Source organism: Myotis brandtii, unplaced genomic scaffold (genome assembly GCF_000412655.1).
Source record: "Myotis brandtii unplaced genomic scaffold, ASM41265v1 scaffold82, whole genome shotgun sequence".
NCBI lineage: Eukaryota > Metazoa > Chordata > Mammalia > Chiroptera > Vespertilionidae > Myotis > Myotis brandtii.
In genome coordinates, this window is record NW_005371324.1 from 6,034,747 (window position 1) to 6,047,064 (window position 12,318).

The window sequence follows — 12,318 nt, forward strand, 5'->3', positions numbered from 1 at the left end:
TGCCTGTTGTGGCCTTCACATTGACCTCCATGTATTAATTTTAGAACTACATTGGCATTTTCCCCAGGTCATCAGTGTTATTGTTTTGCAACATGAGATCATTAAAAATGAACTCTGGAATTTTTAGAATTTAGAATGTAATGTTTTAGAATTTAGATGTTTTCTAAGCATCTGTTCTTTTCCCCATAACTAGATAGCAAGTCACTCACAGTCAACATTCAGAAATATCTCAGTTTTAACATTCAGAAATATCTCAGTTTGACCAAGGACTCAATATCTAATCTAATAAAAGAGAAACATGCAAATTGACCACACCTTCGCTATGCCCCAAGCCATGCCCACCAGCCAATCAGAGTGACTATATGCAAATTAACCAAACCAAGATGGTGGCCAGCAGCCACGGAGCTGGAGCAAGCAGGAGGCTTGGTTGCCCTGGCGATGGAGGAAGCCAAACTTCCCACCTGCCCTGGCTGGCTGTGGCCTCTGTTCAAGGCAACAATGTTTTAATTATAGAAGATAAATAAATCCCAGATACCTGCTTCCAGCCAGCCTCCACTGGGAGCTTGGGGGGCTGGGGGCCATGGACAGCCTGCAAACAGTCATTAGCCCCTCACCCAGGCTGGCCAGGCCCCCCAGCGGGACCCCCACCCTGATCTGGGACACCCTTCAGGGCAAACCAGCCGGCCCCCACCCAAGCCCCTGGCCTCTATCCTATATAACAAAAGGGTAATATGCAAATTACCACTAACAACAGAATGACTGGGAATGACTGGTCACTATGACACACACTGACCACCAGGAGGCAGACGCTCAATGCAGGAGCTAGCAGCACTAAGGATGTCCAACTGCAGATTAGGCCTGCTCCCCGCTGGTAAGTGAACATCCCCCAAGGGCTCCAGGGCTTCCAGAGGGATGCCAGCTTAGGCCCAATCCCCCAGGGAGTGAGCATAAACCAGCAGGTGGACATCCCCTGAGCGGTCCCAGACTGCGAGAGGGCACAGGCTGGGCTGAGGGACTCTCCCTCCTCCCCCCCTCGAGTGCACAAATTTTTGTGCACCAGGCCCTCCCCCCGCAACCCCGAGTGCACAAATTTTTGTGCACCGGGCTTCTAGTTGAATATATAAATGGCACAGAGACTAGAATTTGTGGTGACACCCACTCTGTAGGAGCTGTAGACGCTGTCATTTCAGCTGGGGTTGTTGTGCAACCTTCACTGAGAGGAGACTGGAGAGACTCATTATTTGAGTGCCCTCCTGATGCACAGTAGCTTATGATTTGCCCTCTTAATGAAACTTGAAGCTCCTCATTGCTGCTATATAGAGACAGGCTGGGGACAGATTTCAGTTGAGCTTAGAGAAGTGTCTTATACGTGTGTACTCATCTGAGAATAATTTTAAAGCTGTTGCTGTGACCGTGATGGTGGATGTTCTAATTTGTAGTCCCTCCTGTCTCCGTTTTCAGTGCAGTGATATTGAAATTCCTCTTCTGTACTTGAGCGCTGATCGCAGTCTATCTAGCTAATGTCAGCACATTTCAAAAGCACCTTGTCTATTTTTTCCACCCTCTCCTCGCATGGCCACCAAAGTTCCCAGATATGCCAGGGTAGGAGTTCTCCTGACTTCTTAATCCAGTTGCATAAACATGCATGACGCATGCTAAATATGTGACTAAAATGATGAAATAAAGGACATTAGGGAAACCTGATGGGCCGCTTTTTGTTTTCTGTGATCCCTCGCTATAAATTGCCAAACATCCAGGTGAATGTGGAACTGGCAAAGGTGAAGAAATGTTCAAAGAGTGAAGAAAGTTAATGCAACACAGCTATGGAACATTTAGCAAATTTAGCCAGTCTGGGTACTGCCATAAGAAACAAGCCTTTGAAACTGATAATACAAGCAATTGCCAGGATTTCTGAGTCTGTTAAACCGTTGCTACTTAGAACAGGGTCTGTGACCAGGAGCACTGGCGGCATCTGGAAGCTCCTTAGCAATGTAGCATCTCAGAGCCACTGCAGACCTGCAGAATCACGTGGTGGGCGTTTAGTGAGGTCTCTGGTGATTCGTGTGCACAGTGCAGATTGAGCACCCCTATGTGAGCCTCTATGTTAACCCCTCCGCGACAGTACTAGGGCTTGGGCTTTAGCTAGGGACACACAATGTGGGATCAAATCTGAACTCCCCACAAACTGCTCACTAGTGGTGAATGAGTTCCTTAGGCTCTCAAAGCTTTGTTTCCACAAATACGAATTAGAAATAGGAGCCCTTCCCACCTCATGGGATTGTTGGGACACTAACGTGAGATAATGCAGTTAAAGAACCTTCAATCAAATGCCAGTTAGCATTATTATATTTGTAGTAATTATTAACATTATTTTCATTACAGAATAAAATATATTACAAATAACGTTTGAGAGCCATGTAAGAAAGTGAGGATGAATTCAATATGATGCCATTATCTTTCCCTTAACAATATTCACAGCGTACTATGCTTTGATTGGGGGTGGAGGGCAATGTTTCTCTACAACTCTGTGTCCCAATGTATGTATGTATGTATGTATTTTTAAATATAAATAGAACAAAATTTTCACATAGTTCCCTAAAATAATTCTATAAAAGTTCCACCTGCTTCGAATGCTTACATAATACCCTTAGCTCATCTGTCTTGACTTTATTAAATATTGTACACCCCTTGTGCAACTCTGATTCCTACCATTTTCTTTCCCACTTCCTAATCATTTAATATTTAATATATACCTCTCATCATGTATAAGTCTGTTTTCTTTCCTCTGACTAGATTATGTGGTGTCTTAGACTGTCTTGCATAGACTAGCCACTCAGTAAATTTTAACAGATGGTGCGCATAGATTAAAATTCTAAAGATTGTAGGAACTGAATAGCATTGATCAATATTGCTGGAAATAATAGAAAAATAGAGGCATATATGTTGGACAAAACTCAGCAAAACAGTGAGGTCGTGAACATGTACACAATTCAATGAAGTTAAGAAAATTCACTGTTTGGAGGTGTTCTTAGTTTTCAGTTGAATCAAGGCAATTGAGAAAGAAAGTTCACTTGATATAATTCAACTAAAGGCATGACTTTGATAATCACTATTTTCTATAGTTAAGGAATAACACTATATTTAATGAGCCATTTAACTTATCCATATACATTTGCAAAATAGCATAATATGGCCATTGATATAATTAACTTGGAATCCAAGGTGAGTTCAGTTCTCAGTTTTATGCATTACTTTTATAACTTTTATAACTTTGGCCAGGTTGTTTAACCTCTGTGTTTCAGGTTTTTTGTGTGTTATGAGGGTGTTATTTAAATAACAGCGTGTTAATTAAAACTTTTGTTTCTGCTTTTATATATGTGGGTCCTCTCTCTTTGTTTCTTGGTGAGTCTGCCTAACATTTTATCAATCTTTTTTATCTTTTTAAAGAACCAGCCCTTGGTTTCATTGATCTTTTGTATTGTTTTTTTTTTTTAGTCTCTATGTCATTTATTTCTGCTCTAATTTGTATTATTTCCTTTCTTCTACTTATGCTGGGATCTTCTTGTTCTTTTTCTAATTCTTTAAGTTGTAGGGTTATATAGTTTATTATTAATTTTTCTTGTATTTTTGTAGGCCCATCGTGCTATGAACTTCCCTCTAGACTGCTTTCACTGTGTCCCATATGTTTGGGGTTGTTCTGTGTTCATTTTCATTTGTTTCTAGAAAGTTTTTTTTATTTATTTCTTGATATCTGTAACCTATTCAATGTTTAATAACATGCTATTTAGCCTCCATGTATTTGAATATTTTGGGGTGTTTTTACTGTAGTTTATTTCTAATTTCATTCCATTGTGATCTGAGAAGATGCTTGATAAGATTTACATCTTCTTGAACTTGTAGAGACTTGTTTTGTGTCCTAACATGTGGTCAATCTTTGAGAAAGACCCATGTGCACTTGAGAAGAGTGTATATTCTGATGCTTTGGGGTGAAATGTTCTATAAATGTCAAATACATCTGATCCAGTATGTCATTTAGAGTCTCTGTTTCCTTGTTAATTTTTTTCTCTGGAAGATCTATTCAGGGAAATCAGCAGGATATTAAAGTTCACTACTATGACTGTATTGTTGATCTCTCTTATAACGTCCTCCAGAAGTTTTTTTTACATATTTAGGTACTCCTATATTGGGTGCATATATGTTTACCAAGGTTATATCCTCTCGTTGGATCAATTCCTTTAGTAATATGTAGTGACCTTTATTGTCTTTTGTGATGGCCTTCATTTTGAAGTCCATTTTGTCAGATATGAATATTGCCACACCAGCTTTTTTTTGTTTCCATTTGCATGGAAAAAAAATGTTTCCATCCCTTCACTCTCATCCTGTGTGGTTCTTTTGTTCTGAGGTGGGTTTCTTATAGACAGCATATATTTGGGTCATGTTTTCATATCCTGTTAGCTACCTTATGTCTTTTGATTGGAACATTTAATCCATTTACAGTTAAGGTTATTATTGATAGACTAGAGGCCCAGTGCACAAATTCATGCACTAGTAGGGCCCCTCGGCCTGGCCTGAGGGATAGGGCTGAAACCAGCTCTCCGACATCCCCCAAGGGGTCCTGGATTGTGAGAGGATGCAGGCCAGGCCAAGGGATTCACTGGTGCAAGATCTGGGCAGGGAGAGACATGGGAAGTTGGCTAGCCGGGGAGGGACTGTGGGAGTAATCCAGGGCATGTTTGGCTTGTCTTGCTCAGTCCTGATTGGCCGCACCCCAGCAACAAGCTAACCTACTGGTTGGAGAATCTGCCCCCTGGTGGTTAGTGCACATCATGGTGAGCAGTTGAGTGGCCTTAGCATATTATTAGCATATTCCACTTTGATTGGTTGGACAGCCAACTGGTTGACCAGACACTTAGCATATTAGGCTTTTATTATATAGGATGTGTATATTTTTATATGTCTTAGTAGATTATTTGACCCATATAAGATTATTTGACCCATTTAAAGGCTTTTTATACAAATAAAAATAAACAATATTAACAAAAAGCTAAATCATGATTCCTAAGCATATTTAATCAGATAATAATAAGGTAGGCTACCTATAGATTTAAGCAATTTCTCAATATTCACTATATGGTATATTTTTATAAGGCTAAATGGAATATCAGTTTACTGCTATGAGCTACATCAATAATTTTTTAAAAAACATGCAGAATTGCTTAGGAGGAGGGATAGTGTTTTATTCATCTTTAGATATTTCTGCCTAGCAAAGTCCATTTGGGTCAAAGTAGTTTTAGAAGGTAAAATAAAGCAAAACAACCACATCACAAAAGTGCCTGATGCCACAGGGCATGTCTGTCTTCAGTTACAGAAGAAATACTTCTATGTGTCTGCAGTTAGGATTACTCAGTGGTATGGTATAAGTGGCCAAATCTAATCAGCCTTTTCTGTACTACTTCTCTTGATGTCCAGATTCCTCCAAAGGACCTCAACCATCTTCAGGTATAAATGGGAACATGCAGCCCCCCACCACTGCTGGGCAGCCCCCTGCCTCCGCCATCCCTTCTCCGAGTGCCAAGCCCTGGCGCAGCAAGTCCATGAATGTCAAGCACAGTGCCACCTCCACCATGCTGACGGTAAAGCAGTCGAGCCCAGCCACCTCTCCCACACCACCTACAGACAGACTGAAGCCCCCTGGCTCTGAAGGGGTCAAAACAGCTCCCTCAGGACAGAAATCCATGCTTGAAAAATTCAAGCTGGTCAATGCCAGGACTGCTTTACGTCCCCCGCAGCCTCCCAGTTCAGGACCCAGTGATGGTGGGAAGGATGACGATGTCTTTTCTGAATCTGGTGAAATGGAAGGTTTCAGTTGTGGTCTGAATAGCGGTGGCTCAACCAATAGCAGCCCCAAAGCGTCCCCTAAATTAGCCCCTCCAAAAGCTGGCAGCAAAAATCTCAGCAATAAAAAGTCTTTGCTCCAGCCAAAGGAAAAGGAGGACAAGAACAGGGACAAAAATAAAGTTTGCGCTGAAAAAGCAGTCAAGGATGAGAAGGACCAGGTGACGGAGACGGCTCTGAAAAAGACTTCTAAAATTGCAAGTTTGATCCCAAAGGGCAGCAAGACGACAGCCACCAAGAAGGAAAGCTTAATCCCGTCCTCCAGTGGGATTCCAAAACCGGGCTCCAAGGTGCCAACAGCAAAACAGACCATTTCACCGGGCAGCACAGCCAACAAGGAGTCTGAAAAATTCAGGACTACCAAGGGAAGCCCTTCCCAGTCCTTACCTAAGCCCGTAATCACCGAGAAAGTAAGCACATCCAATTGCCCTGCTCCTCTGGAAGGAAGGGAGGCCGGCCAAGCTTCTCCCTCTGGTTCCTGTGTTGGGTCAGTGGCACAGGGCAGTGGGCAGACCACGGGAAATGGTGCTGTCCAGCTCCCTCAACAGCAGCAGCACAGCCACCCGAACACCGCCACGGTGGCTCCGTTCATTTACAGGTAAGCTGGCCTCCATTCATCCACAGTTGGAAACATCTGCAGGTCTGTGCATTCAGTGTAATAAGAAAGGTTACTGGAGTTATGTCTTACATAGTCATTTTGGAGAAGTGTTTCATTCTGAAAATAGAGACCCAGAATTTAATTTGTCAAGATAAAACCTTCACTATGCTCTAGTCTAGTGCTCCCCTCCTATCCCCTCTCCTCCAGAACTTGAGGTCTTCAAAGGTTAACCAATTTGTTGTCAGAAGCAAACTAGAGGCCAGGTGCATGACTTTCTCTATTGCTATTGCTGCTACTAATAAGACTTATTTTTATGATTAGTCTTTTAAAAGAGTTCTTAGTTTTATAGAATTTACAGATATTTTTGTTTTCACTGTGAGAGAGTATACCATAAAGGGGCAGGCTCTGAAATCAGACAAAGGTAGTTTGAGTGCCCAGTTTTGCCTCTGACCAGCTGTATGACTTTGGACAGTTACTTAAATCTGACTCTTTTTCTTCAGCTGTCAAGTAGGAACAATAGTATCTACCTCATAGGGTTGGGGAGAATAGCAGGGATAATGTATATAAAATGTTTCCTATATATCCTGGCACATTGTAAATGTTCAGTATATATTCTTTATAAGGCATTGTTTTCCCAACATAGAATTTATATTAATTTCCCACACCTAGGCATGACTTTCTAGGCAAGGAATAATGGCCTATATTCAAGGTATCCCCCCAAAATATATACACATTTTAACAGCTGACAGCTCAATTTTGAAAATGAGATATATTTTAATAAACACTGCCTCTATAATTATTCAAAGTGTATATGTACATTTTTGGGGATACCCTATGTTTATTATATTTATACTTTATTTTTTTTTTAAAATTGCATTCTATTTATTTTATTGTGTATGTATTAAATTTACATCATATGTTATATTTTAAAATGTGTGTTCTACTATACAGTTATAAAAATAGCACATTTGCCTATTGCTCCGAGGTTTGTTTTAATCGATTAGAAATATGTCAGTCACTGACGTGTTTCTATTTTTATTCCCTGTCCCTTCAGAGAGGAAAGAGCTTTGGGAGGAATAATGTCAGCCCTTTTATCAGGTCGGCAGCTCAGTAGCAGGAAAGAAATTTTCTGAACAGGAAGTGGCGTCTGCTACAATTCAGACAGGGTCATGGTTGTATAGTTTACAGTTTATTAAATTTATTAAATGTATGGGTTTTTCAGTAAAGTAAATAATTACAGGCAAACCTCATTTCTCAAACATCTCCCATCTGGAACCATTCTGTTCTTCACCAAGTTGTTCACAGAAAAAGTGTTTCTGTTGGTTGTTGAACCAAAAGTCTCTCAGGCAACAAACAAAGGAGAAATGCTTTTGTTGCTGGTGAAATGGACAATTAGCACAATTTTAAAACATAAAGAGGCCATCCAGAGTGCTAATGTTGCTAAGGGTGTGAAAGAAGTAATGATCCCAGGCAATTGAAGAGGCAGAAAATCTGTTGTTGATTTGGATAAAGGAAAAGCAGTTAGTTAGCCAGTGACTGCATTTCGGAGGCAGTGATATATGAACAAGCGAAGATGTTGCATACCGACTTCTTGAAAGAACCCCTGGAACAAGTGCTGAAAATGATTCCCTTAAGGCTAGTAGGGGGTTGTTCAAATAATTTAAGAAAATAAGTGTGTATTTATAGATTAAACCTCACATTAGATGTGTACTGTACATAAGAAAGTTTAAAATAGAGAATCATTTGGGAGTCTGAAACAGATGAATTCAATTTACATTATTTCTAGTGGAAAGAAATGATTCTGTTTTCAAAAAAGTTGCTTATCAAACACCCTTCCAGAATGAATTAAGTTGGAGAACCGAGGTTCCACTGTATAATGATTTATTTTCCCTTAAAAATAAAATATGTCATTTGGATTATGTAGCCCCTGATATTCTTTCAATTCTGACTGCTCCAACCCCATTAAAAGACATTCCTGCAAAATCCCTGACAGACTTTGAAATTGAAAATCATTTGATAAATAATAATCATTTACTGTTTTATAATGATACTAGGGACCTGGTGCACAGATTCGCCCTCTCGCAATCCAGGACCCCTCGGGGGATGTCAGACTGCCGGTTTTGGCCCAATCCCCATAGGCCAGGCCGAGGGACCCCACTGGTGCACGAATCCATGCACCAGGCCTCTAGTATGCATATAAGATTTTTGGTTAATCTCTTCCCACTCTTCCCCCTCCCCTCTTCCCTTTGAGATTCATCAGTCTGTTCCATGTTCCCATGCCTGTGCATTGAGCGTCTGCTCACAGTTGTTTGGTTGCTTAGGCTTATATATATATAGTCTAGAGGCCCAGGGCACGAAATTTGTGCATGGGGAGGGAGGGCCCTCAGTCCGGCCTGTACCCTCTCCAATCTGGGACCCTTTGGGGGATGTCCGACTGCCGGTTTAGGCCCGATCCAGCAGTTGAACATCCCCCTCGCAATCCAGGACCGCTGGCTCCTAACTGTTCACCGGCCTGCCTGCCTGATCGCCCTAACCACTCAGCATACCTGCCAGATTGCCCCTAACTGCCCTCCCCTGCCGGCCTGGTCACCCCTAACCGCCTCTGCCTTGGCCCTCGCCACCGTGGCTTTTTCTGGAAGAACATCTGGAAGATGTCTGGTCTAATTAGCATATTACCCTTTTTATTAGTATAGATTCTCACTTGCTGAGTGCTTACTTAATGTAAGTCTCTGTTACAAAATTTTTGTGCATTTTATTTATTTTTATTTTTTTGTTTTTTTAAATATATTTTTATTGATTTCAGAGAGGAAGGAAGAGGGAGAGAGAGATAGAAACATCCATGATGAGAGAAAATCATGGATCGGCTGCCTCCTGCAAGTCCCCCACTGGGGATCGTGCCCACAACCCAGGCATGTGCCCTTGACCAGAATCAAACCTGGGACCTTTCAGTTCACAGGCCGACGCTCAATCCACTGAGCCAAACCTAGGCATGTGCCCTTGACCAGAATCAAACCTGGGACCTTTCAGTTCACAGGCCGACGCTCAATCCACTGAGCCAAACTGTGGATTTTTGTGCATTTTATGAGCATTTTCTTATTTATATTTTATCAGAAACCATGAGAATGGAATGTTATTCCCACTCTATAGAGGTGAAGAAACAGATTTCAAGTTAGATTAGTGATAATCTCTTAAAGTCACAGGGCTACTAGGAGTTTACCTTTGAACCCAAATCTGCCTGAGTCTACAGCATACCATCCTTTGCTGATCAGTTCTTTCTGCATTATAAAAATAAGAGGTATTGTTACGGGGAAAATTCTGGCTGGGAAAATGTCAATGGTAGATTTTTTAAAATTATATGTAATACCTTAATCAATAAAGAGAGAGAAGAAAACAAACAAACATCCTATCTAATAAAGAGGGAATATGCTAATCGCAAAGATGGTGGCGCCCACAGCCAAAAAGGAGGGGATATGCTAATTGACTGCCCCACCCTAAAAGATGGCAGTGCCCACAGCCAAAAAGGAGGGAATATGCTAATTGACTACCATGCCCTCAAAGGTGGCGGCGCCCACAGCCACAAGATGGCAGCACCCAGTCCCCTCAGCGCCGCTGGGGCGCCTGCCTCCAGAGTCCCCCAGTCCCCTCAGCCCCCCAGCCTCGGATGGCAGCTGCCCAGTTGCCCAGCCACCCAGGGCCAGCCCGAGGTGCAGGCAAGCCTCAGATGGAGGCTGCCCAGCTACCCAGGGCTGCCTGAGGCTCAGGTAATCAGGGCCGGCCGAGGCTTGGGCTCCCGGACTGTGAGAGGGGGCAGGCTGGGTTGAGGGACCCCCCTCCAGTGCATGACTTTTCATGCACTGGGCCTCTAGTAATTCCTTTATAATAGGAAATACATAATCACCCATAAGTAGTATATATGTTTTTAAAGCAGCCCTAACTGGTTTGGCTCAGTGGATAGAGCGTCAGCCTGTGGACTCAAGGGTCCCAGGTTCGATTCCGGTCAAGGGCGTGTACCTTAGTTGCGGGCACATCCCCAGTAGGGGGTGTGCAAGAGGCAGCTGATCGATGTTTCTCTCTCATTGATGTTTCTAACTCTCTATCCCTCTCCCTTCCTCTCTTTAAAAAATCAATAAAATATATTTAAAAAAATAAAAATAAGCATACATAGGGACATATATATTATTATTGACAGTATTATAGATGCCCCTTATTTCCCCCACTTTGCCCTTCTCTACCCAGTCCCCACCCCTCCCCAGGCATATATTTTTAAAAATAAATAACCTTAAAAAAAAGAAAAGTTTGATGGCTGATGCAGATTTTTTTTCCCTTTTCTCGGCCAACTTCTAGGTCATGCTAGGTCATTAATTATTCCTTCTGGGACTCTAATATACTCCTCCTAATATATTCTTGCAAATTGAATGTTCAGAATCCTAAAAATATAATGCTGGGTTCTGGGAGTTAATGGATATCTTTTTAGTCCTACTTCCTATGCAATGCAAGGATATTCTATATTAAATTTTTATAACTCATTTATCACTAAAATGTAGTAAAAGTAGTTTTGAATTTGGTATATCTTTAACCATTTAATGAGTAGATATAACTAAGGTCAAAGGTGAGAATTTTCATTTATTTAAAAGTTTCTTTCTTAAAATTCTCACCTTTGACTCTTCCTTCAAAATATATCTTATATCAGCATTTCTTTGTCTTTCCACCTTCCTTTCCTGGTCCAAGATTGTAACTACCAATGCTCACCTAGTTTCCAATGACTCTTCCAACTTCCCCTTGTAGACCTTTCCAATATCATTCTTCATACATAAAAGTATTACTTGTAGATGTCATTTTCAATAGAGACCATCTATTGGATATCTATAACTCTTAAAATATGAAACTCAAATGTGTTACAAAGACCTATAAAGAGCTGCATAATCTGGCCCTCTCAGTATGTATGAGTCTCTGTGTGTGTTAATATGTGTATGAAGCATGATGAGGAAAGTACTATGTCTTCAACCTGTAAAATGGATTATAACTGGGAGAGGTCAAGGTAGTATAAACCACACTGAATGGCTAGATGAAGGAGAAAGTTACCGACTTTTAGAGGTTTCTTTCTTAAGAGTTGAATTAAAGGTCCCCAATTATAGGAAGTAAATAAAGAGGAAGGAGATGAACATAGTTAAAATGGGGGGAAAGCCTATTTTTAACTATTCCTCCTATTTCTTGGTGTCTACCCTTTATATTGTATTCTTCAACTTTGTTTTTCTTGCCTACAGTTCAAAAATTATCCTACCTTCTTCAGACCTTCCACAAAATACCTACGTTATTTCCACGAGTCATTTTTCTTCCATTGCTTTTCGTTCATTACTTTAGAGCTACATTCTTTGTGCTTGCAAAGATATGTGCAGTAACATAGTGAATTAGTAAAATTCAGAAGAAAAGAGAGACCTGTACATTATTCCTAATAGTCAGTCTTTTTAGCAGCTCCTAACAAAATTTCAAACTAGCCATGAACAAGATTGAGAACTCAACTATTTTTAGCTCTACATTCTTTGTCTTTATTTTCTGACCATTTGTAGTAAATGCCAAGAAAACAATGCATTGGACAGAAAGCAAACTCCTAAAGCAGCAGTTCTCAACCTGTGGGTTGCGACCCCTTTGGGGGTCGAACGACCCTTTCACAGGGGTCGCCTAAATACATCCTGCATATCAGATATTTACATTATGATTCATAACAGTAGCAAAATTACAGTTATGAAGTAGCAATGAAAATAATTTTATGGTTGGGGGTCACCACAACATGAGGAACTGTATTAAAGGGTCGCGGCATTAGGAAG

General features: G+C 41.1%; 1 protein-coding gene across 5 annotated transcripts in view; it reads left to right on the forward strand.

Moving 5' to 3' along the window:
• The window catches only part of NAV3 (neuron navigator 3), an 832,279-nt gene that overhangs the window by 638,882 nt on the left and 181,079 nt on the right, over window positions 1-12,318 (forward strand). For all 5 annotated transcript variants that reach the window (XM_014531666.1, XM_005884144.2, XM_014531665.1 and 2 more), the window contains one exon: window positions 5,470-6,493. In XM_014531666.1, coding sequence (XP_014387152.1) covers window positions 5,470-6,493 — 1,024 coding nt within the window. The remainder of the gene's footprint in view (window positions 1-5,469; window positions 6,494-12,318) is intronic.